Source organism: Haliaeetus albicilla, chromosome 18, assembly GCF_947461875.1.
Source record: "Haliaeetus albicilla chromosome 18, bHalAlb1.1, whole genome shotgun sequence".
Taxonomy (NCBI): Eukaryota; Metazoa; Chordata; class Aves; order Accipitriformes; family Accipitridae; genus Haliaeetus; species Haliaeetus albicilla.
In genome coordinates this window covers 30,125,801-30,152,380 of record NC_091500.1, presented here as the reverse complement: position 1 = coordinate 30,152,380, position 26,580 = coordinate 30,125,801, and the positions used below count along the sequence as shown (strand labels likewise).

General features: G+C 64.5%; 2 protein-coding genes across 2 annotated transcripts; both read left to right on the top strand.

Annotated features, from left to right (window-relative positions):
* Positions 1–6,536: 6,536 nt before the first annotated feature.
* On the top strand, positions 6,537–9,204 carry C1QL4 (complement C1q like 4). The gene is made up of 2 exons (XM_069806413.1): positions 6,537–7,185; positions 8,665–9,204. The coding sequence occupies exons 1-2, from the start codon at positions 6,664–6,666 to the stop codon at positions 8,842–8,844; spliced, it is 702 nt and encodes a 233-aa protein (XP_069662514.1). The 5' UTR covers positions 6,537–6,663; the 3' UTR covers positions 8,845–9,204.
* A 3,396-nt stretch (positions 9,205–12,600) lies between these two features.
* Positions 12,601–26,452, top strand: ESPL1 (extra spindle pole bodies like 1, separase). Its single transcript, XM_069806328.1, has 30 exons — positions 12,601–12,698; positions 12,806–13,909; positions 14,122–14,226; positions 14,414–14,543; positions 14,776–14,912; positions 15,154–15,347; positions 15,502–15,744; positions 15,952–16,096; positions 16,308–16,452; positions 16,551–16,690; positions 16,797–16,931; positions 17,020–17,139; positions 17,299–17,470; positions 17,677–17,805; positions 17,921–18,077; positions 18,395–18,504; positions 18,860–19,989; positions 20,067–20,424; positions 20,550–20,711; positions 23,630–23,843; positions 23,975–24,159; positions 24,268–24,395; positions 24,469–24,591; positions 24,688–24,843; positions 24,920–25,090; positions 25,184–25,288; positions 25,391–25,503; positions 25,588–25,671; positions 25,761–25,925; positions 26,034–26,452. Exons 1-30 carry the CDS (start codon positions 12,654–12,656, stop codon positions 26,233–26,235), a joined length of 6,507 nt encoding a protein of 2,168 aa, XP_069662429.1. The 5' UTR covers positions 12,601–12,653; the 3' UTR covers positions 26,236–26,452.
* The last annotated feature ends 128 nt before the right edge of the window (positions 26,453–26,580 follow it).

Here is a 26,580-nt window from a genome sequence, read left to right as displayed (position 1 = left end):
CATGCAGGGACCACGGCGGGGGCCGCATCCTGCTTACCCCTCCCTGCAGGCAGTGGGGTCGGAGGGTCCTCGGCCTCGAGCCATCCCTCCAGTCCCCGTGCGTGGCTGTGCACAGTGCTGGGGACACACGCGTGTCCTGATGCCCATGTGTGTCCTCATGCACATGTGCCCTGATGCACACGCATGTCCTGATGCACACGCGTATCCCAATACACACGCGTGCCCTGATGCACAAGTGTCCTGATCCACGTGCATGCCCCGATGCACACGTGTGTCCTCATGCACATGTGCCCTGATGCACACGCATGTCCCGATGCACATGCATATCGCAATGCACATGCATATCACAATGCACATGCGTGCCCTGATGCACACATGTCCCAATGCACACACATGCCCCGATGCACGTGTCCCCTGATGCACACACATATCCCAATGCACATGCATGCCCTGATGCGCACATGTGTCCTGATCCACGTGTATGTCCTCATGCACATGTGCCCTGATGCACTCGCATGTCCCGATGCACATGCATATCCCAATGCACACGTGTGTCCTGACGCACACGCCTGCCCCGACGTACCCCCCCCTCTCCCAGCAGGAACACGAAGCACTCCCCCACCCCAACACCCACCCGCCACAGCCCAACCAGCGTGTCCCCACACGCAGGGACACGGGACACACGCGTGTGCAAACAAACGCGGCGCCACCGGCCCGCGCACACGCGGCTGCACCGCACACCCCTCCGCACGCCCGGCTGCGCCGCACACACGCTCACACGCCAGGGCTTGGAAAAAAACGGGCCGCGGGGCTGTTTGAAGGCATCCGGCGCCTTCCCGCGTGTCACGCTGCCTTGTCAGTTTGCTGGTAATTAATGCAAACGCCGGGGCCGGAGTCCCTCCGGACTCGTACATCACTGCCAGCGCCGGCTGCGGCACGGCCCCGGTACCCAAGTGCTGTTATTAGGGGAATTTTATATGTATTAGCTGTTGATGCACATTAATACATTAAAAATGTCAGCGGTGGAGGCCAGCTAATTGTCTGATTTAAATGTCTATTTGTCAGCGCCCGGCTCAGGTGGGCATGAGGCGAATCTGCAATGAGCCCCCAGCCCCGCCGGTGCGGGGGGCAGCACCGCAGGGGGGGGACCCCCGGCACCCCACGGCGAGGCTGGGGGGGACCCATGAGGCGGGGGGACCCGGGGTGCTGGCGCGGGGGGCCCGGGCAGGTGGCGGGGGGGCGAGCAGGACCCCCGTGCCCCGGCCAGCCGCCTAATTGCCGCCCGGCCGGGATGGATTTCTCCGCCTGACATCCTCTGCATCCGTAATAAATGCCGCTTGTCCAGAGAATTAATCCGGGCCGGCCCGCAGCCATCCATCTCGGCAGGCGCCGGCATGCCGTGACGGACGGCCCCGCAACCGGGCCCCCGCTAGCGCGGGGGGGACGACAGCCGGGAGGGGATGTAAATCCCCCCCGGGATCCCCCGGCCTCCCCTTCCCGGGGGATGCCCCCCCCCCGCCAGAGATGGGTGAAGGGCTGCCACCGCTGTGGTCCCCCCACGGCTGAGACCCTGCAGCTCATCACAGCAGTGGCCCAGGTGCAGCCTTGCCCCCCCCTCTGTGGGGCACCCGCAGCGGGATGGGGGTGGCAATGTTGGAGCTGAGCCCTGGTGCAGGATCCGGCCCCGCATGTGGCAGCCCCCACGAGCGGCTGCGGGGCTGGGGCTCAGCACCATCCCGGGGGGGGGGAATGTGGGGAACTTGGGGTGCGGATGAGACCCCCCCCCAGCACTGCTCAGCCCCGGCGCGATGTGGCTGCCCCTGGGTGGGACATCCCACCCCGTCCCATCCCATCCTTGTCCCGGAGCCCCCCGCTCACCATGTCCTGAGCCCCCCACTGCTGAGGGGCAGCCGGCTCCAGACCCCCGGCCCCCCAGACCCTACCAGCAACCTCCCAGTTGCCTCCTCACCAATTAACAGCAGAGGCTAATGAGCCGGGGGGGGAACGACAGGAGGGGAGGTCTGGGGGTGCTGGGACAGAGGGGTGAGGACTGGGGGGCACATTGGAGACCGGGTGCTGGGGGTGAGCTGGTCAGGGTTGGAGCCCACGCTGGGGGGGGGAACGTGGTGGTGGTCCCCCCCCCAGTGCAGGCAATGCTCTGCCCACTCGGCTGCTTCTGCCACCCCACGAAAGCTGTCAGGGGGCACCCGAACGGCCCCCGGTGCCCCATGGTGGGTGCTGCAGTGCCGTGGGCTCCATCCAGGGGTGACGCTCCCAGCACCAGCCCCACGGTGCTGGCACATCCCGCCCCGGCCTCGCACCAGGATCCCGACGGGCATTTCATCGCAGCAGCACCCAGCCGGCATCACCCCCAGCCCGGCGCCTCGCAGCCCCCCCCAGCACCCTCCCCCCCCCCCCCTCCCACCCTAGCTACTGGTTTATTGTCGCCGTTCAAGGACAATTTTCATCCAATTTGGGCCGGCCCGGCGGCCCGGCTTTATTGCAAACATGCCCTGGATGAAGCGCGCAGCGCCCGGCCGCCTCCAACCCATCTATATTCATTTGCACAAGGCTCCCTCCCGGCCTGCGCGGCCGGTGCTGACACGCCAATCCGTCTGCCATCCCGGCACACCACCGCCATGGGGAGGCAAATGTTTGGCGAAGCCATGAGGAGAGGAAAGGTGACGTTCCCTGGGCACCAGGAACCACGCACCGGCGCTGGGTGCCATGCACCGCGGGCGAGGGACCACGGACCAGCACCGTGCACGGTGCGCTGGGCACGCACCGGGTGATGCTGGGGCTCAGGGACCGAGCGCCGGGGCCGTGCCGGCGCTGGATGTGACCCTGTGGGGCTGCACGCCGCTGCACGAGCCGGTGGGTCCTCAGGGGCCGCGGAGGCAGATGGCGAACGGGGAGTCGCCGGAGGACGGCTGCACCGAAGCCCCCCTCCCCGTGCCGGCGCTGCCGGCCCGCCTGGCTGCTGGGAGGGGGGACGGTGGGGACGTTGGGGCCGCAGCGTTATGCATTTATTCATGCTCTGAGCCCCGGCACTGCAGCTCTGCCAGCCGGCCGCCTCCAGCCCCAGCGGCTTGCACCGGGCTCAGCTCCCGGCTTTGGCCCCGGAGCCGCTGGCTCCGCAGTTGGGGACGCATCTGTCCCCATCGGGGTGGCCCACAGCATCGTCCCGGGACCTGCTTGGGGGGCAGCGAGAGCAGCCAGGATGGGGAAACTGAGGCACGGCTCGGCACCGGGAGCCATGAGGGGTCGGGGACACCCGCGCCGTGGCTGCTGGCACGCCATAGGGGCTCAGCGCCGGCACTGGGCTCGCAGCCCCCATGGATGGGGTCGAGCCCCTCCAAGCCCAGCCGCCCCCCGCGGCAGCCGGGCACTGGATCCAGGCCCAGCCTGGGAGCCGCGGGCAGGATCCGGCCCTGACCCCCCCATCCCTCCCCGTCTCCCCCACGGCTGCTCTCGCCGGGGCTGACCTTTCTCGCCGCCGCCGCTATTTTTACCCCCAGCGTTGGGTCCCCCCCCACCCTGCTGCCGGCAGGGCTGGGGACAGCCAGGACCCCCGGTGTCCCCTCGCGTCCCCTCACATCCCTGCAGCCAGGGCCATGCCACCAGGCACGAATTCCCCACCAGCCCTCCGTGCCGGCTAATTAGCACTCGGGCTTCCCCTCGCAGCCTGGCTAATTAATTCACTGTTGCTGCTCATTAGGATCAGCCAGTGAGGGGTTAGCGGTGGCGGGACTCCGGCGTCTCCGGTACCTGGGGAGCAGGATGGGTGGCATCGATGGCACCCGGACCCCGTCCCCGTCCCCACGGGGGGCGAGCAAGGGAGATGCTCCAGCCGCCGTAATTTGTTGCACAAACATTGCCGGGTTTTTCAGGATTGCATTGATCCTCCTGCATAAAGGGCCCATAAATCCATCCAATATCCCGGCTGATTGATCGCCGCCCTTTGGAGGGAGCTGGCCAGGCCTGCAAATTTAAAAACTATATGGATAAATTACACCCGCGGTCGCTACAGTGGGAGCATCTCCCCTGCCTGTCCCCCCCCCGCACCCCAGCATCCATATGCACACGCATGCGGCATATACACACATGCACTGAGCATGCACACACACGCGCGCAGAGCATACACACGCGTGCAAAGAGCATGCACACAGCATACATATGCATGCACACACACGCACAGAGCATACGCACAGAGCACACACACACATGCACAGAGCATACACACGCATGCACACGCATGCACACACATGCACTGAGCATGCACATGCATACACATGCACGCACACACCCCTACGCACCCCCACGCACCCCCCAGCTTGCATCCATACATGCACACGGATGCAGAGGACCGGCCGCTGACACCGCAACGACACACGTGGACCCCCGCACATAGACACGCGTGTGCAAAGCCACCCATGGGCCCGTCCCCACCCCGGTGGCTCCATGCAGGGGGATGCCCTCGGCTCCCACTCCCCCACAGAGGGACCTGAGGTGTCCCCGGTGCGGGGCAGCACCGGTGCAGGGAGCCGAGCAGGGCGGCCGGTGGCTCTTGCCCGATTTCTCCTCTTTTTCCCTACTATTTTTCCAATTGCCGGGAGCCGCAGGCGAGGGGCTGGTGGTAGCGGGGGGAAGCGGCTCCCCTCCCGGGAACGCAGAGGGCAAGACTTCATTTTGCATAACGGAGCAAATTCAGGCAAGATTTGAAAAGAGCAGCCGTAAATCAGCTCCCAGAGCACCGGATCTGCCGTGGTGCTGGGAGCAACCGGGGCTGGATCCAGACACCCCCAGCAGCCCCGGCCTCATGGGCACCTCGATGGCAGCTGGGGGGACCGGAGCCCCCCAGGGACGGGGGTTCTGCCCCTATTCCGGGGCTGGGAAGGGACCACGCACCCCAGCAGACACCCCCCCCCCCGCCCCGGTCTGGGGGTGCGCGATCGGAGTGAGCCCTGGGGAGGGGGGTCCCCAAAAACAGACCTGCGGCCTCCAGCCTGCCCGACCCCTGCACGGACCTGTGTCAGCGTGGGGGGGGGGTACCCTGTGCACCCCCCGCACCCCCCCGCCCCGTGCCACGCACAGCCGTGCACCCAACCTCCCCCACACCTCCCCCCCGCCTTGCACCCGCACCCAGCACCCCCCCTTGCACCCACACAGCCCTGCCCCCCCCCCCGCACGCTCACACCCACCCAGCGCTGTGCACACGCACCCCCCCCCCTTGCACACTCACCCCCCCGGCCGTGCACCCATCAGAACCCTGCACACCCTCCCCTCCCCGTGCCCCCCCCCGCTCTCCTGTCCCTCCCCACCGCCCCCCCCCCCGCCGTGCCCGGTGCCGTCGAGCGGGGCGGGCGGAGCGGGGCTGCGGGCGCGGCGCGGTGCGGGCGGCGGCCCCGGCACGTGGCTCCCGGCGCCGCGGGCGGCAGGTACCGGCGGGCACCGGCGGCGGCGGGGGGGGGGGGGAGCGGAGGCGGGATGGAGGCGGGGGGCTCCGCCGCGGGCCCGGGGCTCCGCGTCCCCGGGGACCCCGAGCGGGGTGCGGGGGCTGATCCCGGAGAACAGCCCCGGGCGGTGTTGACCGGTGCCGGTGCCGGTCCCGCCGGTGCGCACCGGGGAGAGAGCGGCGCGGGGTAGCGGTGGGGCCGCTGGGGTGCCGCTCCCGGGGGAGGGAGGAGGGGGGGGGGGGTCCCGCTCCCCGGGGTGCTGCTCCCGGGCAACTTGGCGAGAAGTTGCCCCGCGTGTCGCGGCGGCTCCATCCCGGCTCGGTGCCGGCTCCGGTCCAGGCTACCAATCCCGGCTCCATCCCGCCGCCATCCCGGCTCGGTCCCGGCTCCATCCCGCCTCCATCCCGGCTCCGGTCCCGGCTCCATCCCGGCTCCGGTTACATCACCAGCTCCAACACCGGCTCCGGTCCTGGTTGCATCATCGGCTCCGGTCTCGACTCCAACACCGGCTCCGGTCCTGGCTGCTGCAGGAGCTCCGGTCTCGACTCCGTCCCCGGCTCCGGTCTCAGCCCCTTCCCCGGCTCCGCTCCCGCCTCTGTCACCGTCTCGGGTCCCGGCTCCGCTCCCGGCTCCGTTGGTGGCTCCGCTCCCGGTTCCATCGTCGGCTCCGATCTCGTCCCCTTCACCAGCTGAAGTCCCGGCTCCAGCCGCAGCTCTGCTCCCCTCGCCAGCCCCAGCCCTGCTGCTGTGACCGTCCCCGTGCCTGTCCCTGTCCCTGTCCCCAGCCCTGCTGCTGTTCCCACTCCCATCCCTGCTCCCGTCCCCACTGCCGGCTCCATCCCCAGCCCCGCTGCTGTGACCATCCCTATCCCCAACCTCATCCCTGTCCCCATCCTCATCCCTGTCCCCATCCTTATCCCCTGTCCCCATCCTTGTCCCCATCCTCATCCCCGTCCCCATCCCTGTCCCCATCCCCATCCCTGCTCCCGTCCCCACGCCCAGCCCCGCTGCCGGCTGCAGCCCCATCCCACTCCATCCCTGCTCCCAGCCTGGTCCCTGCCGGGGCGTAAGGCTCAGTGGGCGGCTGGGTGCCGTCCGCCCCCCCGGCATCACCATCGCTCCCAAGGGCGAGGAGGACCTGCTGGCGCTGGCCGCCTCCCGGCTGAGCCGCAGGAAGCGGGTGGCCGGGGCGGCCGTTGGCGTGGCCATGGTGCTGGTGCTTCTGGTGGCCATCCCGCTGCTGGTGCACAGCTCCAAGGCGGCCGCGCACTACGAGATGCTGGGCAGCTGCCGCATGGTCTGCGACCCCTACCCCGGCCCCGAGCTGCCCGCCGCCTCCCCGCCGCCCTTCCTGCCCGGTGCCAAGGGCGAGCCGGGGCGCAAGGGCCGTGCTGGCGTGCGGGGTCCCCCCGGACCACCGGGACCACGGGGGCCACCGGGCGAGCCGGGCCGGCCAGGGCCACCAGGGCCACCGGGGCCGGGTCCCGGGGGGTACATCCCCTCCTTCTATAGCCCCAAGATCGCCTTCTACGCGGGGCTGCGGAAGCCCCATGAGGGCTACGAGGTGCTGCGCTTCGACGATGTGGTCACCAACGTGGGCAACTACTACGAGCCCTCGAGCGGGAAGTTCACTTGCCCCCTGCCCGGCATCTACTTCTTCACCTACCACGTCCTCATGCGCGGCGGCGACGGCACCAGCATGTGGGCCGACCTCATGAAGAACGGGCAGGTACGAGCCAGGACCGGCACCCCTGCGACAGCTCCTGCCGGTATCCCCGTGCCCCCCATCCTGCTCCCCCAGCCAGTCCCTCACCCCGTTCCAGCCCTGCTCCTCCAGCCCCGGTTTCTTGGTGCGTCTCCACCTGGCTTCTCCAGCCCCGCTCCCCCTGCCTGCTGCCCCTGCCTGCTCCCCCATCCCAGCTTCCCCCATCTGCTCCCCTCATCTTGGTTTTCCCATCTTGTTTCCTCCCATCCCGGTTTCCCCATTCTCCTTTCCCTTAATCTCAGTTCCCCCATCACTGGTTCCCCCCATTCCTGATCCCCCATCCCGGCTCCACCCATCCTCACCCCCCCATCCCCAATTGCCCCCACCCCAGTCCCCAAATTCTGTTTCCCCCATCCAATTCCCCCACCCCATTCCCATCCTCTTCTCCCCATCCCTCTTCCTCCATCCTATTTCCCCCTATCCCTGATTCCCCATCCCTGCTCCCCCCACCCACCCAGTACTCCCATCCCCATCTCCCCTCCATCCCGTTCCTCCTCTGGAACCATGGAAGGGGTGACTGGGGGAGCCACCCTGCTCCCGTCCCTGCCATCGCCTCAGCCTTGGGGACACGAAAGCCCCATCCCCGGGGCTCCTGCCGCAGGGGCAGGGGGGACACACTCCCCCAGGAGTGCCGGGCTTGGAGCCAGTGGGGAGTGGGGTCTGTCGGGGCTGGCTGGGACAGCCACCATCACCGGAGATAACCGGCTGTGCCCCCCAACTGGGACAGCCACCAACACCGGAGGGGGCGGGGGATGGGGACGGGCTGTGCCCCCAACTGGGACAGCCACCAACATCTGGGGGGACAGGCTGTGCCCCCCAGCCGGTCCCTTTGTTCACGGAGGCGTAGCCTGGCCAGCAGCTCCTGCACCGCCTCGCCCCGGACGCTTCCCATTTATTATGGGAGAAACAAGGATCGATCCAGCGCGGTCGATGCCAGCTTTGCCACCGCCCTCCCGCCCCAGGAGCTGCCCCCACCCCCCCGGGGCATCCCTGGTCCCCAGGGGCAGCACAGGAGTGTGGGGCAGGAGAGGGCCCTGGGGTCCCACAGGGTCCCGGGCGTCTCCGGATCCGGTCACCAGCAGGTCCTCGGGACCGAGCACCGATGGTGAGACCCAGCTCCGACAGCCGGCCTTGGGTGGCCCTATCCTGGGGGACCCCGGGGTGCGGGAGGGGCTCTGTCACTGTCCCCTCCTGTCACTGCTGCCGGCTGGCAACATTTAGGGAGCCGGCGGGGAGGGGGGAACACTGGCTACCTTGCCCGGTTCTGCCGCAGACGGGCGATGTGACCTTGAGCGGTGATGGGCAGAGGGGCTGAGCAGGCTGGGGGGGGTCCAGAGCAGCTCAGCCCCCCCATTCCTAGCCCCACACCCCACTCCCAGGGTCCCTCCCCAGGGATGGTGGGGTGGTGGGTGGGGGGATGTCCCTGACGGCCGTGCCCCCCAGGTGCGGGCCAGCGCCATCGCACAGGACGCGGACCAGAACTACGACTACGCCAGCAACAGCGTCATCCTGCACCTGGATGTGGGCGATGAGGTCTTCGTCAAGCTGGACGGTGGCAAAGTGCACGGCGGCAACACCAACAAGTACAGCACCTTCTCTGGCTTCATCATCTATCCCGACTGAGCCCACCCACCACCCCCCCCCCCGACCACCCCAGCGTGGGGACGGGGCTGTGGGCATTGGCGGGGGGGCGTTTGGAGGGGGGGTGTCCCAGCTCCCGCTGGTGTGACCGTCCCCTACGATAGCGATGGGTGTGATGAGACACCCACGAGGACACACGTGCCCCCCCCTCCACCGCACGCTGCCCCGCGCACCCGCACCTCTTGGCTCCTCCACACCCCCCCCACCCCAAAATCACCCCCATGCCCCCATCGGTGTCCCCCCACCCCCGCATGCCAGCACCCTCAAGGGTGTCGGGGTGTCCCGCTGCTGTCCCCGTCCCCGCGGCCGATCGTTGGGTCCCTGTTCCCCCCAATAAAACACTCTGGGTTTGGATGTGCAGCTGCTGCCTTCGCCTCCCCGGGTGGGGGGACGACGACACGGAGGGGACCCTTGGGGAGGGGGCTGTGCCACCATCGCTCCTTGGCTGTCCCCGTCTGTCCCCTGTCCCCGCAGCGGTGAGGGGCTCCGGGCCACTGGTGGGGACCCTCAATTGTCACTTTCCCACCCCCCCACGCCGTTCCGGCTGCCACCGTCGGGGGACACGCTGGGGACAGCGCCTGCCCCGGGGGTGTTTGGGGTCCCCGGGGTGGGAGCGGAGCCGCAGGACGCCGGATCCCCCCACCCGAGCCCTGCAGACCCCGGTCCCCAGCCCTTGTCCCCGAGTGGCCGTGGGCCGGTGCCGCCATCGCGTGGCCACCGGCCGGGAGGACACGGCTCCCGCTGGCTTGGGGCTGGGGGGGGGCCCCGGCAGCCTGGGGACCCCCGGGAAGGGCTGGCAGGGCTGGGGGCTCGCCCCCCCCCCGGGCCCACGGCACCCCAGAAACCCTGCCACAAGCGGCAGCATCAACGATTTTATTGTCCGTGCGGTGTCCGTGGGTGCGTCCCCATCGTCCCTGTCCTGGTCCTGCGGTGGGTCAGGGTCCCGGCTGCCCCCGGGGGTGGCTGTGGGTGCGGGGGGGTGGGATCCCTCCTCCCTGTGGTAACACTCACCTCCCCAGGGTGCCGTCCACCTCCCCAGGGTCATCCCCCACATGGTGTCCCCAACCTCTCGAGAAACACTCCTGTCCCCAAATGTCCCCCAGATCCACTCCCAGCGTCCCTCCCTGGCCCCAGTTTTCCTCCCCCCAGCCCCAGGGTCACCCCCAGCCCCAAGACACCCCCACACCCCCCCCCAGCACGGTGGGTGCCTGGGGAGACACTGGGAAGAGCCGGTGCCGCCACCTCGGGGTCCCCCTGGCCCTCATCCCCCTTAAAGTCTTGCACCACGCTCTCCTCCTGGGGGGACCCCCACTCCTCTGAACGCTGGGGGGGACGGGACAGGGGGCCCAGAAAGGCTCTGCATCCCCCGGCACTCACCCAGGGCACAACTGCATCCTCGGTGTCAGCGGGCTCAGGGCTGAGGCCAGACCAGAGGGACGGGGTTGATTTTTGCCATCAGAGGCTCTGGAAGTGACACCACCATCAGCTGGGGGGGGCTGGGCCTGGACCCCCCCAGAGCCCCGAGCTGTCACCCCCTTGCTGGGCAGCCGACCCACAGCTGCAGGGGAGAGGAACACGGGAGAATTTCAGGGACTGAGTGGCCGGCAGGTCGAGGGAGGGGGTTCTGTCCCTCTGCTCCGCTCTGCCCAGACCCCCCCAGAGCACTGCGTCCAGCTCTGGGGTCCTCAGCACGGGAAAGACGTGGACCTGCCGGAGCGGGTCTGGAGGGGGCCACGGAAATGATCGGAGGGCTGGAACCCCTCTGCCCCATCTGACTAGATGTCCCTTAAATGTCCCTTCCCACCCAAACCATTCTGTGATTCCATGAATTGTTCCCTCGCTCCTCATCTCCTCGTTCCACTCCCATCTGCCGGATTCGGCCAGTTCTGTGTTTGCAGCGCTGGTTTTATCAGCGAGCCGAGGCTGGGTCGGCTCCTGCCGCCTCGGGCGTCAGTTGGCTCCTTTGGCCGCTGGCACCGAGCTGCTCCTGCGAAATGACTCTTCAGAGAGAAAAGCACAGTTATTCCAACTTCTTCTGTAACAACCCCAGGTGCTGCTGCGTGGGGGTCCCCGCACACCCGCACCCACTGCAGGGGGGGGTCCCGCACACCGTGGGAGCCACCTGGGAAACGGAGGTGGCCTTGAGGCCGCTCAGCAGCAGCCAAAACACGCCGGCGGTATCAGACACCGCCGTTTTGCTGCCAAACCCAAGGCTGCTGCGGAGAAAAATAACTCTGTCCTGGCCACAGCAGTACGGCGGGGGCCTGCACAACCACCCCCATCGCACGAGGGTCCCTGCACAACCACCCCCATCGCACGGGGGTCCCTGCACAACCACCCCCATCGCACGGGGGTCCCTGCACACCAGCTCCCGTTGTACAGGGGTCCTGCACAATTGTCCCCATCACACGGGGGTCCCTGCACAACCACCCCCATTGCACAAGGGTCCCTGCACACCGACTCCCATCGCGCAAGGGTCCCTGCACAACCACTTCCATCGCACGGGGGTCCCTGCACACCAGTCTCCATTGCACAGGGGCCTTGCAGAACCACCCCCATTGCACAAGGGTCCCTGCACACCAGCCCCCGTTGCACAAGGGTCTCTGCACCGCCACCGCCATCGCACGGGGGTCCCTGCACACCAGCCCCCGTTGCACAGGGGCCTTGCACACCGGCTCCTATTGCACAAGGGTCCCCGTGCACCCTCCCCTCGTCGCACAGAGGTCCCTGCACAATCCCCGCCATCGCACCGGGGGTCCCGGAGCAGCCATACCCCCCCCCGCTCCCCATGGCACGAGTCGCAGTGCGCATGCGTATTCCCGTCGGGCGGGGACTACAACTACCGGCGTGCCCCGCGCGGGCGGGCCGTTGGAGCCGCGCGCTGATTGGCTGCCGAGGTTATTTGAACGGGCGCGCGGCGAGGGCCAGCACCCAGGCGGCGGCGGCGGCGTGAGTCTGCGGGGCCGAGGAGTGGGGATGGGGCGGGGGGCTGTGAGAGTGTGAGGAGTGGGGCTTTGGGCACCGGGGGGGCCGGGGAGTGGGGCTGGGGGGGTGTGTGAGCCTGTAGGGGAGCCAGGGAATGGAGCTGGGGGGGCTGTGAGCCCATAGCGGGGCCGGAAAGTGGGGCTGGGGGGGGCTGTGAGCCCGTAGGGGGGCTGGGGAGTGGAGCTGGGGGGGCTGTGAGCCCGTAGGGGGGCTGAGGGGGGGCCGTGAGCCCGTAGGGGGGCCGGGGAGTGGGGCTTTGGGCACCGGGGGGAACGGGAAGTGGGGCTGGGGGGGGGGCTGTGAGCCCGTAGGGGGGGCGGAGAATGGGGCTGGGGGGCTGTGAGCCCGTAGGGGGGCTGGGGAATGGGGCTGGGGGGGGGGCTGTGAACCTGTAGTGGGGCCGAGGAGTGGGGCTGAGGGGCTGTGAGCCTGTAGTGGGGCTGGGGGTGGGGGCTGTGAGCCCCTAGGGGGGCCAGGGAGTGGGGCTTTGGGCACCGGGGTGGCCGGAGAGTGGGGCTGGGGGGGTTGTGTGGTCCCCCAAGGGGCTGGGGAGTGGGGCTGTGGGTCTTGGGGGGACGGACTGGAGAGGGAGTTGGGGGCTCCCAGGGGGCTGGAGAATGGTGTGGTGGGGGGCTGTGAGCACTGAGGAGGCCTCGGGAGTGGGGGCTGGGAGTTGCCTGTGAGCACTGGGGAGCCTGCGAGCCCGGAGGGGGGCTGGGAGCTGTGGGGGTCCCACACCTTTCCCTGCCCACCCCAGCCTGGTGTCACATCAGAAACACCCGAAAGCAGCTGATTTCGCCGCCCGGATGGACGGCTGGGAGGGCATATCCGAGCTGCTCGCCAAGCTGTGGGTAAGCCGGGGACCGGGGGGGCTCTGCTGCCGGCACTGTGGGGGTGGAACCCTCCCCTGGAAGGCTCTGGGCTGGGTGCCAGAGGTCTGACATCCTCCCCTCTCCAGAAATGGCTCTTACACTCCCCGGGAGGTGCCTCCGATGCCAGCCAGGCCTCCCGGCTGCAGAAAAGCCAGGTCTGCGACAGGGTCCTGCGGATTTGTGTTGAGCAGATGGCCAAACCCGGGGGCTGCCCGGCACACACCGCCAGCCTGGTGGCCGTGGCTGAGGCCGCGTGCCAGGGCTACCTGACCGCCGTGCCGCAGCCTGCTCCCCTCTACCTGGAGAAGATCCTCTACCACCTGCTGAGGAACACGGCCGGCCGGGGGAGCGGCGATGCCTGCTGGAGGGTGGCTGACCTCCTCCGTGCCCGGCTGCTGACCTACCGCCCTGGCCAGGCACCCTCCAAGGACTTCACAGCCATCGTCCACAGCAGCTTCAGCGTGCTCTGGAGAGGGGCGGACGCTTTGGCTGAGCCCGACCGGCCACAGGAGGAGGGTAGAGCTGTCCTCTCAATCCGTCTGCGAGCCCTGCGCTTCCTTCTGCTGCTGGAAGAGGACGGGGCGGCCTTGCCGCCGCTGCAGCCCCCCTTCTTCACCTCCCAGACGGCACAGCAGGCAGCTGCCGCCGCCACCTTGTACGAAGCCCAGCGGGCGCCGTCCTCGGCTTTCCTCGGCCGGCAGCTTGGGGACTGCTTGCTCGCAGCTCTGCGAAAGGAGGCGACGGAGCCGCCCACCCTCCAGCAATCCTTCTGCTTCTTCGAGCTCACCCTGGAGCAGTGCTGGCATCTCTGCAAAAGCGGCCAGTACAGGGCAGCCAAGAAGGCGGTAAAGGACGCGAGGGGCTTCCTGGGGGCCACCGGCAGCTCTGTGAACTCTTTTGGTGATCCTCTGTCCCTCCTGGAGGCTGGGGTTCAGCTGAGCCAGGTGCTGGCCGAGAGCGCTTGCCCCGCGGGGCCGCCCTTCTCCCAGGCTGCGGCGGCTCTCGGCATGGCAGCGGAGGCATCGGAGCGGTTCCTCAGGGTGCTGGCTGAGAGCTGCCAGCTCATCGTCTCCTCCCTGGGCGAGTACGCGAAGAGGAGCAAGCAGTGGCCCTTTGGCCGGGAGGACGTGCTCGGCTTCTGTGCCTTCACCGAGGGGCACTGCCGTGTCCTCTACCGGCTGCTGGAGAGGGTAAGGCTGGGGCTGGGAGTGGGGTGACCATGTAGCGTGGTCAACCAGAGCTTCTGTTAGTAGCTGGAAGGTTTGTAACCCCACTCCAGGCTTGATGCTCCCCTTAATCCATTAGCGAAGTGTCCCTGTCTGGTGTCCCCATCCTGAGCAGTAGCACCCAGTGCTGCCCAGGCCCCATGAATGCCGCTTTTCCCCTTCCCTCCCCTCTGCAGATTCCTCCCGATGGTGTCAAACAGAAGCTCATGGTGAAGCAGCTTCTCTACCGCAGCCTCCAGCTCTTTGCCAGTGTGGCCTACGACACCTTCCAGTGCTCCCAGGTACCGGCAGTGGAGGGGATGGTTGCTGGCACTGGGGGTGGGTGGGACCCTCATGGTGCTGGGTGGCTTTTCCCTTCAGAGGTAGCACGTTGGTGGGGTTGGAAGGGGCTGCTCAAGCCACCCTGGGGGGGGTTCTGGGGGGCTGTGGGTCCCTGGCGGCCTCTTGCCAGCTTCCATCTCCCTGCAGCCGTTGCAGGCAGCGGGCTGGCCGGGTCTGGAGCGGCTGACGGCGGGCTGCAGGAGGAGCGTGGCGTGGATGCTGGAGGCACTGGAGGGGCTCCCCGAGAGTGAGAGAGCCCAGTACCTCGATGTCACTGGTCAGTGCTGCGGCGGGTGGGACCAAACTCAGCATCTCAGCCCCGGCTGGGGTCGAACGCAGACACAGAGCTTGGGGTCTGTGTATCTGGGGAGCAACGAGGGGGTTCTCCGTCATGCAAAACACATGGCTGGTGGGGCCAGGGCAGAGGGTGATGGTCCCTGGCTGGACAGGGAGAGAGGGGTCGTTCTCTCTCCATCACATCTTTAATATTCGGCTTTCACTTGTGGCAGTGTCATGCACGTTCAAGCTGGCCTATATCTTCTACAACCAGAACCTTCACGAGGAGGCCAGCTCTGTCTGCGAGCTCCTCTGCAAGTGGCTGCAGACAGCAGATGCGTACGCTTGTCCAGAGATACCCCCGGAGAGGGTAAGCGCTTGCCTGATGCTTCTGGCAAAACTGAATGGGGCTGAGCTGAACCATCTGGTCCCAGGGCCAGGGGAGCAAAGGAGAGGATGGGACCAGCTTTTGCTCCTGGAACAACCCCAGTTCCCTGCTCTGAGGTCTTCCCTTCGCCCAGGCAGGGAAGAGGGCTGCGGTACGGGACATGGGATGGAGGGATTTTGCTCCCACTGGGCGCTGAAGCCAGTTCTCTGTGGTCTCCCCACAGCTGCACAAATGCTTCAGGCTGCAGGTGGAAAGTTACCGCAAGCTGGGGCGGCTGGAGAGAGCCCTGGCATGTGTGGTGCAGTGGCTGGCTGCGCTGCAGGGCCAGATTGGGGAGCTGCTGGCAGAGCCCATCTCCCTCTGGGTCAGAGTCAAAACAGATGCTGCAAAACAGGGGGCTGAGGAGTTACGATTACGGTAAGACCTGGAGGGCTGCCTGGTGCGTGGGGGGTGGAAGTCTTGAGAGCTGTGGTTCACAAGCCAATAAAATGATGATGTTTCTCCCTGCGAGATGTGCCCGGTTCCGCTGCGCTCTGCACAGAGCCCCCCTTACAGCTCCTGTTTCTCCCAGGACCCTGAAGGAAGGCTTGGAGGGGCACAGCCTGGATGCAGAGACCTTGGTGACTGTCCTTTTTGCGGAGTTGAAGGCCTACAAGACTGTGCGAGCCAACACAGGGCAGGAACGCTACAATGTCCTCTGTGACCTGCTGGAGATCTGCTCGGAGGAGAGCGGCCGCCTGCATGAGCGAGCTATCGGCTTGACAGAGTTGGCCCAGGTCTTGTGCTACCACAGCTACGCCCAGCAGACGGACTGGTGGGTGGACACTGGTGTGCTGGGATCACCTCCCTGAACATCACCAGGGAGCATTTGAGGGTCCTCAGGGGGAGTTTTAAGGATCTGGAGTGTTAGTGCTCTGGCTGTTTGCTCTGTTTGGGGTTCTGGGGTGTATCTATCCCTCCCCTTAAAATGCTCCAGGGGTTTTGGGGGTAGAAGGCTGTTTCTAATCCCTCTGTCTGGCAGCTCCTCCCTGGATTCCATCCAGGAAGCCTTGCGGCTGCTGGAGTTGGTGCCCAGGAGCGCCCAGAACCGGGACCGACTCCTCGATGACCAGGCACAGGCTCTGCTCTGGCTCTACATCTGCACCCTAGAGTCCAAGCTGGAGCAGGTGGGTGGGGGTGGTGGAGGGGGGGCTGTGGGATGCTGAAACGGGTCCAGATCTAGAAACGCCATGGGGGTCCGTGCACGCATCAGGTGCCCTCCTCAGCCTTGGCAATGCTCAGCTCTGCACTGGGGCCACCAAAAGCCACCCAGAACCCGCTGATAAACACGATGGTGTCTCTTAACATGTGTTACTGCTGCCTTCTCCCATGCTGCAGAGCATAGAGAGGGACCAGAGAGCCAAAGCTCAGGGGCTAACGAACCTGGGTGACTTTGAGCCCAACGACCTCAACTACGAAGGCAGGCTGCTGGAGAACAGATTCCTGTACGACGGCATCTCTTTCAACCTGGTGACAGAGACTGGTGAGGATGCTGGCGGGTTTGGGCCCTTCGTGAAGAGGCTTTCCAGGAGCACCTGGTTTCAGGTCAGGGTGTCTCAGACCTGTGGTGTGCCCCCTCAGCTCTGTCCAAAAGCCTGGACGACGCGTTTGCCTTGTGGAAGCAGCTCCTGGCCACGCCGGGTGTCCCGGCCGTGCGCAGCCCTGAGCAGACTGTAGCCTCCCTGCACCTCCTGGCAGCTCTCTACAAGCTGATGGCCAAGGTAATGCTGCTGGGGAGGTGGTCAGTGGGATGGCAGCCTCCCCAGGCACACAGAATCCCTCTGAGGTGGTCTCTGAGAGTAACCATGAGGGTTTTCCTGACCCCAGCCCTTGCAAGCCATGGAGACCTACCTGCTGGTCAGAGCCCTGTGCAGTGCACTTGGGGACAGCCTGGGCATGGCCAGCGCCCTGTGCCAGCTCACCAAGCTGCTCTTCCAGCTGGAGTGCCCCAGCTATGCCCAGGTAAGTCTGGCAGGGAGGGAAAGGGCTGTGGGGCGAGCTTGGCTGATCCCCGAGGCTGCAGCCCTCAGGCTGGTGTGTTGGTTTCCAGCTTTTTTTGGAGGAGATGGAGTCCTGCCTGCAGAAAGCTGACAGCAGCAATGATTCCTACCTGCTGCTGCAGCAAACCTGCCTCCTGCTCCGCAGCCAGCTGTGTTGTGTCAACCACCGGGTAAGGCTCCTAAAAACCCTTTTCTGCCTCAGAAGTAGTGTCAGAGGGCAAGAGGAGACTGCAGCAGCTCTGTCTGGCTATCTCAGTACCTCTTGCTAGGAACCTTGGGTGTGGAGATACCCTGGACCACAAATGGTGACTCTTTTTCTCCCTCTGCAGATTGAAGAGGGTCTCACCCTGTTGCTGGAGGTGCTCCAGAACCCAGCTCTGCAAAAAAGCACAAAGGTCTGGTACCTGCTGCGAGCCCATGTCCTTCAGCTGGTGGCCGTCTACCTGAGCCTCCCTGCTGCCCGCCTCTCGCTCAAGCTTCGGCAGCAGATCTTTGTGCAAGGTGAGTTGCAGGGGATGTTTAAAACCCTGCCGGTGAGCGCCAGGTTGACAGGGGTCATGGATGAAGCTCCGTGCAAATGTTTCACCTCTGGGTTTCTCCAAAGCAGCCCCTTTTGGGACAAGGAGAGGGAATCTGGGCGAGTTGCTCTGTGCTGGGTCTGGGGAGGGTCTTGGTTAGTGCAGATACCCACGACTGCCCTCGCACAGGGTGGAAGAGTCCCAAGACGGCTCTTGTCGAAGCCCAGAAGCTTTTCCGCAGCATCATCCTCCTGCTGATGGGCAGTGATGTGCTGGGCTGTCAGAAAACAGCGGCCGATGTCCAGTTTGTGGATTACGGTGAGCTGGTTGTTAGCGTGGACCAAAACCCAAGTGCTCCTCTGGAAAGAGTCGGGCTCCTTGCCTGCCTCTCCCGGAGGAGCAGCTCCCATCACCTTCTTGTCCTCCCTCGCAGGGGACAACCTGCTGCTGAAGTGGCAAGTGCTGGCTGATACACTGGCCTGTTCGGAGCACCTCGTGGCTCTCCTCGGCAGGTTGGAGGTGGTGTGTAAAGCCAAAGCCTTCTGCTTGGAGGCTGTCAAGCTCGCCGTGAAACTGCAAGCCACCCGGTGGTGAGTTGACCGTGGAGTGGCGGGGTGAGCCTGGCCCCGAGCTTGGGGAATGCTAGGTTAGGGATGAGCTGCCCTGTGGCCACAGGGGACACTGGTGTCTTTGTCCCTTGGTGAGGGACTGGCCCCGGTGGGAGGGTTTGGCACCTTCTCAGCTTGGTCTGGAACAAGCAGCTGCTCTGGGGTGTGTTATCCTGTGAATTCAGCTTGCCAGGCCAGACGTGAGCTTGTTCCTCGCTGCCTGCCTCCTGCATGGCCCTGGGAATGGAGCGACGGCTGTTGTGGAGGGGCTCTGAGGGCTGTTTTTCTCCCCCTCCCAGGTGTACTTCTTTCCTGGTGCTGAAGGCTCAGCTGGAGCTGCAGCAGAGTGAGCTGGAGCTGAGCCACTTCGACCTCCAGCAGGCTCTCTTCCTCCTGGAGTCTGATGCTGGTGAGTCCCTGCTCTGGGCTTGGAGGGGAATGGAGGGGCCGAGGTAAGCTCCAAGCTCAGCCAGTGCCAGGGATGACCCCTCTTGCACCCGCTTTTGGGCTGGGGTGAAAGACCAGCCTTGTGCAGATGCTGCTGGAGCAGCTGAGCCTCGTCACCCCAGAGGGTGCAGAGGTGGGGGATGACTCTGGGCCACGTTTCAGTTCATCGAGCGATTCCTCCAGCCAATAAAGGCGTAGCTGGGGAAAGCAGAGCGTTGGGTCTGGCCTTCTGCACCCCTCCTTGGGCTGTCTGTGGTGGGAGCTGGGGGAGGGCTGTGCAGGGAAGACACCGAAATAACCTTCTCCTCCGCCCACAGACCTTGGAGCCAGCCAGAGGCAGAAAGGCCAGATGAAGATCCTGCCCAGGAAAGGCAAACTTGAGGGCAAGAAGCCAAGGGACTCCATCTCTGAGCCCCTCAGGGAAGAGGAAGCTTTCCTGAAGGGCCCTGCACTGGAGTTTGTGGCCACAGTGAGTGGGCTGGAGAAGGCGGATGCTCTCACCGCCTCACCGGAGCTGAAGCCTGAGAGGAGGAAGAGACTGGCCTTCCTCACCCACCCGGCAGCCTGCCTGTGCCGCCTCTGCTCCGACTTGGCCCTCTCAGCTCTCTGCCTGCGCTGGCTCCTCTCCTGTGCCCACGGCGAGCTGGCAGCGGGCAGCACAGCCGAGGGGCTGGGTCTGATCCACGAGGTGCTGCCACGCTGCGCCGCCGTGGCCACACGCTTCGCCGCCGTGCTGCGAGACAAGCTGTGGGGCGGCTCTGTTGGCCGGGACCTGCCTGTGCTGGAGCTGCTGGACAATCTGGTGGCCACTGGCTATGCTGCGTTGGCCCTTCAGAGCCTGGCCAGCCCCCGGCCGGCAGAGGAGCTGCAGGAGGAGCTGCAGACGGGGTTGACCACCTTAGCATCCTGCAGCCCCCACCTGCCCAGCCTGGAGGTCTCCAGGGCCAGCCTGCTGCTCACCAAAGCCACAGCCGCCGTTTGCCGCCTGGCTTCCAAGCACGGCAGCTCCGTGGATGGTGTTTTTGCCAGCTCTAGGAACTGCCAGCTGCCCACGCTGACTCCGATGGAGCCCAAAGTGGCGGCTGTGCCCCAGACCCTCAAGATGGGCAAGGCTGAACCTCAAAGGCGCAAAAAGAAGACAGCATTGGCCCCTGCCATGCCCAAGCCCAGAGTGAAGAAGAGCCAGAGAGCGAAGCCCCTGGTTGTGCCGAACACCGATGACGCCTTTGCTCTGGGTGACTCGGACAGTGAGGTGCCCCCCATCGTCATCCAGCCGGTGACAGTGCCCTGCACCCCACACCAGAAAGCCTGTCCCCTCGCCAAGGCACGTGCAGCCCTTGGCCCCAGGACTCCCTTCACCATCTTCAGTGAATCCTCCCCGCCGGCTGGCAAGTCCCGGCACCCACGAGCACCCAAAGTCTTGCAGAAAGTCAAGTCTCGCCTAAAGGTGAGTGAGGAGAGAGGCGAGGGGCAGCCCGGTGCGCCCAGCACCAGCCCCAACACCCCCCTGTCCCTCCGCTTTAGGTGACGTTCAGTGATGACAGCGACATGGAGGATCCTGAAACGGGGCCGACTCCCACAGCTACCCGCAAGACATCCTGTGCCCGAAAAGCTCTGCCTGCCAAATCCATGGGGTCCCAGGCAAGCTCGCTGGGGTTTGGTGGCCAGAGCAGCACTGCCCAGCCCCGGAGAGGGCGGCCAGGCAGCCGTCGAGCCGGGGCTGCGGAGGAGAAGAGGGAGCGGATGACCCGTAGGGCTCCCAGAAAGAGAGTGGAGGAACGGGAGCTTCTGAGAACCATTGAGGAAGAGGAGAAGGTGGAGGAAGAGCTTGAGATCAGCTTTGAGGTCTTGCGGGCCTCTGAGGAAGAGGAGGGAGCTCCAGGTGAGCTGGGCTACCCCAGGGATTGGGGGGGGGGGGCTGTCCTGCCTTTGTGCACCCCTAAGCAGTTGCTGTCCCCACTGCTGCCACCAGTCCCAGGGACCAAGTGCCTCTGTCCCTCCCTGCAGGCAGGAGACGGCTGCCTCGGCGCAGGCAGGGGGGCGCAGACGTGGAGCACGAGGTCCTGCAGCAAGAGGCCGGCGAGGACGTCTTGGCAGCGCGGTGGCTGGGCAGTGGGGACCCCCTGCGCCTGGAGGGGACCCTGTCCTCCACCCTGCCTACGGCTGGCGGTGAGAACCCGGCCCCATGTGGGTGGGGAGGTTTTGGTGTTGGGGAGCTGTAGGGGGAGGAAATCTGAAGCTGAGCCTCTCGGTGAAATCAGTGGCACCTCTGCAAAAACATATTTTAAAATGGGCAAAACCCACTGTAGGGGCAGAGAGCAAAAGAACTGAGGAGGAGTAGGGGCTGCTCCCCGGTGCCGGGAGAAGGAGTTTCCAGACCCGCTCCAGCAGGTCCGCATCCTTCCCGTGCTGAGGACTCCAGAGCTGGACGCAGTGCTCTGGGGGGAGGTCTGGGCAGAGCAGAGCAGAGGGGCAAAACCCCCTCCCTCGACTGGTGATGTAGCCCAGGAGACAGTTGGCTTTCCGGGCTGTGAGCGCACATGGCCAGCTCATGGCCAGCTTTTTGTCCCCCAGTACACCCAGTTCCTGCTGGGCAGGGCTGCTCTCCATCCCTTCAGCCCCCAGCCCGGGCTGGTACTGGGGTTTGCCTCGACCCGGGGGCAGGACCTCGTGCTTGGCCTTGTTGAACTTCATGAGGTTCACAGGGGCCCCCTTCTCGAGCTTGTCCAGGTTCCTCTGGATGGCATTCCCTCCCTCAGGCATGTCAGCCCGCCCCAGCTTGGTGTCATCCCCAGACTTGCTGAGGGTGCATTTGATCCCACTGTCTATGTCTTTGAAGAAGATATTAAACCGTACGTCCCCCTGAGGGACACCACTTGTCACTGATCTCCATCTGGACATGGAACTATTGTCTCGAATCACCTCCCTGTCCTCCATGTGCCTCAGCAGAGCTTCTAGGAGGATCTGTTCCATGATCTTCCCAGGCACAGAGGTGAGGCTGACGGGTCGGTAGTTCCCAGGGTCCTCCTTTCTACGCTTTTTAAAAATGGGTGCAATGTTTCCATTTTTTCCAGTCACTGGGGACTTCACCTGACTGCCATGACTTTTCAAATATCATGGCGAGTGGGTTGGCAACTACATTGGCCAATTCCCTCAGGACTCTGGGATGCATCTCGTCAGGTCCCATAGACTTATGTATGTTCAGGTTCCTCAGGTGGTCATGAACCTGATCTTCTCTTACTGTGGAAGGGACTTTGCTCCCCCAGTCCCTGTCTTGCGGTCCATCCACTGGAGAGGTATGGGAAGAGAGGTTGCCAGTGAAGACTGAGGCAAAAAGTTGTTGAGTACCTCAGCCTTGTCCCCATCCTTTGTTACCAGTTGTGTTGATCGGCGGGGGGCGGGGGGGGGGGGCTATGCTTTCTTTGACCTTCCTTTTCTGGCTGACATACCTGTTGAAGCACTTCTTATATTCTGTGTGTCCCTTGCCAAGTTCAGCTCAAGCAGTGCCTTGGCCTTCCTGACGCCAACCCAACAACGTCCCTATACTCTTTCCAGGATACCTGTCCCTGCTTCCACTGCCTGTATGTTTCCTTCTTGCCCTTTAGTTTGACCAGCAGGTCTTGACTTACCCATGCTGGTCTCTTGCTTTCCTTTCCTGATTTCTTACACCTGGGGGTTGAGAGCTCTTGCACTCTATAGAAAGCATCCTTAAAGATAGGCCAGCTCTGTTCTGCTCCCTTGTCCCTGAAGGCAGTTTCCCAGGGGCTCCTGTTGACTAACTCCTTGATCAGCTGTCAGTTTGCTTTCCGTAAATTCAGGGTCCTGACTTTACTCTTCGCCTGACCCATATCCCTCAGGACTGTGAACTCCACCAGTGCACGATCACTGCAGCCCAGGCTGCCTCCAGTCTTGATGTCACCGATTAGTTCATTTGCATTAGCGACCAACAGCTGTGGTATTGCATCCCCTCTGGTAGGGCTGTCTGTTACCTGCCTTAAGAAGTTATCCTCAATGCATTCCAGAAGTCTCCTGGATTGCCTACAGCTCGCCGTGCTACTTTTCCAGCAGACATTGGGGTGGTTTAAGTCCCCCAGCAGGACGAGAGCCTGTGAGTGCGATGCCTCCTGTAGCTGGAGTATGAAGCCTTTGTTGATAGGCTCCGCTCAATTGGGCAGCCTGCAGTAGACACCAACCTCAAAGTTTCCTTTGTTGCCTTGGTCTCTAATTCTTACCCATAAGCTTTCAACCTGCTCGTGGCCGTTCTTCAGAGACAGCTCTTCACAATCGATCCATTTTTTGATGTAGAGGACAACCCCTCTGCCCCTTCTTCCTTGCCTGTCCCTTCTGAACAGCCGGTAGCCTTTGAGAGCCACACTCCAGTCATGGGATTCATCCCATCAAATTTCAGTAATGGCAACTAGGTCATAGCTTTCTAGCAGCACGGTGGCTTCCAGCTCCTGTTTGTTGCCCATGCTGCATGTGTTGGTGTGGAGGCACTTCATCTGGGCTGTTGTCACCTTCTTAGAGGAACACCCCTTAATTCCTTTGAGGTGTTTCAGTGGTGTTTCCCTCTTGGCTCCTATTACTTCAGGAGCCCCTGGCTCATCTCTGTAAGACTTCCAGTGTACCCAGCATGTCTCAGAGCAACAGGCTGAGGTTCCTCACTAGCACCCCATCCCTCTAGCCTTGGCCTATTGTCCCACAGCTTGTCGCGGGCAAGCCTGATTTCATCCCACTCCCCTCCAAGTCTAGTTTAAAGCTCTGTCAATGAGCTCTGCTAGCTCGTGAGCAAAGATCTTCTTCTCTCTTTGAGAAAGGTGAATCCCATCCGATGCCAGCAGGCCTGGTGCCGTGTAGGCCATCCCATTATCGAAAAAAAACCGCCCTGCTGGCCAAGGGTAACACGGGACTGGTCTGCAAGCCTCCAGTGCATGGGATGCTGGTCTCGGGCTGGGAGCTGGTGGCTGTGATGGGGACGCTAGGTCTATCCCCTCTGCTCCCTGCTCCACCTCCCCTCGCCACTGCTTCAAGTGTTGCCCAAGGGCTCGGCGGCTGATCCTGGGGTTTTGCTGCTTTGTCCCTTCCAGATGTCTCCTCGCTGGACACAGTCCTTGAGCTCCTGAAAGATGCTTTCAACTGCATCAGCCACTGCCCTCCCGGTGCACTCTACAGCCAGCTCTGCCAGCTCCTGGCTCTGGCCATGGGGAACCAGGACCCCCTCCTCACCGCATACCTGCTCTCCGAGTCAGTCTCCGTCACCACTCGCCATCAGCTGCTCAGCATCATCCACAGGAAGATTCAGTGAGTCCCTCGGTCTCACCTCCCTCCATCCACAGAGCATCACGGAGAAGGGGCTCACCCAACACCAGCAGAGCCCCAGCAAAGGTGATTTTGGGGTGGTTATTCCCCCCTGACTGCCTTTCCCTCTGCAGCAAAGAGAAGAAGTCAGCGGGGGACGTGGCCGAGCAGCTCCGGGGGCTCTCCTTGCAGGAGGGGAGCGCTGCCCAGCGCAGACACCACCTCACCGAACTTGAGAGACTCTTCATGTTCAGCTCCACAGGGCTGGGATCTGAGGAGCGGGACAGCTTCCAGGCGCAGCTGCAGCAGATCCCCAGCGGTAAGGGCTGATGGGAGCAGAGGGACCAGGCAGCTCATCGCCCAGGAGGGTGTTAAGTGATGGATGGTGCCCTTGGGGCTGTCCTTAAGGTCTGGGTGTGACTTTCAGGGGTGACAGTGTGCGTGTTGACCCTCGTCAGCATCCGGCCTGGCTCCGTAGGGGACACGCTGCTGCTGGCACGGCTGGAGAAGGGCACTACTCCTGTGAACATCCGTATCCCCACCGCGCTCGCCAAGGTGAGGGCAGGGATGGGAGAGGGGCAGCCCAGCCATGTTTGCGGCTTGGATCATGGCTCCCTTCCTCCTCCAGGCCCCGCTGCGCTCGGTGCTGAGCGACTTTGATGCCATCCAGAAGGAGCAGAAGGAAGTCAACAGCTGCACAGACAAGCGAGAATGGTGGCTGCGCCGCTCCGAGCTGGACCGCAGGATGAAGGTGGGGGAAAACCACCCTGCACCCTGACCGTGGGGCATACTTCAGAGGAGGTTGGGCGGTCCGGAGCCCCCTCAGTGACTCTCTGACCTCTTGCAGAGCCTCATCGAGACCCTGGAGACGCAGGTGCTGGGCTGCTGGAGGGGGGCCCTGATCCCCACTGCTCCCCATCCCAGTCTGGCAGAGGAAGCCACCCATTTGCACACCCAGCTCTGCCAGTGCGGCTGGAGGGACTCGGATCCCACCCTGCTCAAGGTGCCCGGGCTGGGGCAGGGTTTGGGGGAACTGAACCCCTGCTTTGCCGATGCTCACCCCTTCCTCCTCCTCGCAGGTGGTGCTGAACACTGCTTCCCTTCTTGGCCCCCATGACGTGCAAGCCCTGGCCTTCAGCCTCTGCCCAGCGCAGCCCCGCAAGGCTCAGCTCCTCTTGCAGGAGGCGGTGGAGAAGTGGAGAGCCTGCACCACGCAGATGGGCGGCTCCCTCGTCCTGGTTCTGGATAAGGTGAGACCCCAGCTCCTGCTTCACCTCCTCCTGGCTCTGCTAACCTCCCTCCCGCTCACGCCTTCCTCCTCCTCCTCCTCCTCTTCCTCCCAGCACCTGCAGAAGCTGCCCTGGGAGAGCATGGCGTGCCTGAAGGCTGTGCCTGTAACCAGGCTCCCTTCCCTGCGCTTCCTGGTCAGCTACTCCCTGGCACAGGAGGTGAGAGGATGGGAGACCCCGTGTACCCCAGCCCCGGGGTTTGGGGGAACCCCCCAAACCTTGCGCTGGGCTGGGACCCACTCGTCTCCCCTGCTCTGGCAGCAGTCAGGGTCCGTGCTGAGCCGCGGAGTGAACCCCAGCAGCACCTTCTACGTCCTCAACCCACACAGCAACCTCCTGGGCACTGAGGAACGATTTCGGGGCTGGTTTGAGAGGTGGGTGGAGATCTTGGAGGGGGGATATGGGGTTAGGGGGCATGGTCTGTGCCCCCCACCCCCTTCTCACTAGCTCTCCCACAGCGAACCTGGCTGGAGAGGTGTGACAGGAGCCGTCCCAAGGCCGGAGCAGATGCAGGCAGCCCTCCTGGAGCACGACCTCTACATGTGAGCATCACCAGGGCTGCTTGGGGAGACCCTGGGGGGGGGGTGTACGAGGGCAGCCGGAGCTCACCTGGGGGGGCTTCTTCCCATAGTTATGCAGGCCACGGAGCAGGTGCCCGCTTACTGGACGGACAGACCATCGCCCGGCTGGATTGCCGTGCCGTCGCCCTGCTCTTCGGCTGCAGCAGCGCCGCGCTCGCTGTCCGTGGCAGCCTGGAGGGCTCCGGCATCATCCTCAAGTACATCATGGCCGGCTGGTGAGTTACGGAGTGGGGGGGTGTCTGTGAGGGGGGCAGAGGCTTTGTATGCATGGTGCTGGGTTTTTTTTGGGGTGGGAATGGGTCTAATGCCCTCCTCCCTTCCAGCCCCTTCGTCCTGGGGAACCTGTGGGACGTGACAGACCGGGAGATCGACCGCTATGCCCAAGCGCTGCTGCAGGGCTGGCTGAGGGGGGGCTCGGGTGCCCCGCTCCTGTCCTACGTCACCCAGGCCCGCCAAGCCCCCAAACTTAAGTACCTCGTCGGGGCAGCCCCCGTTGCCTACGGGCTGCCCGTCTGCCTGCAGTGAGGGCTGGAGGGGGCCGCCGTCCCCGTGGGGAGGCAGTTGGGGACTCGCGGGGTGGGTGTGTGTCTGTGTTTACAACTGCTTTAATTTATTTTAACGAAAGTGTTTTTATTTGCGTGTTCTGTGACAATAAAGCTATTGCCCTGCTCCCTCCTGTTCCCCCACCACCCTGTTGCCCATTTGTTCACTCTCCCCAAGGCTGGACCCCCCCCCTCCCCCCCCAGGGAAGGTCTCCAAGACTCCTGCCCTCCTCCTCTGCTGCTGGAGGTGACCCAGAGCCCCCAGCCTTTGCTGCTCCCCCCCCCCATCCCTTGGTTTTTGGTGTTAGGGGGTCCCCAGGAGCCCTGG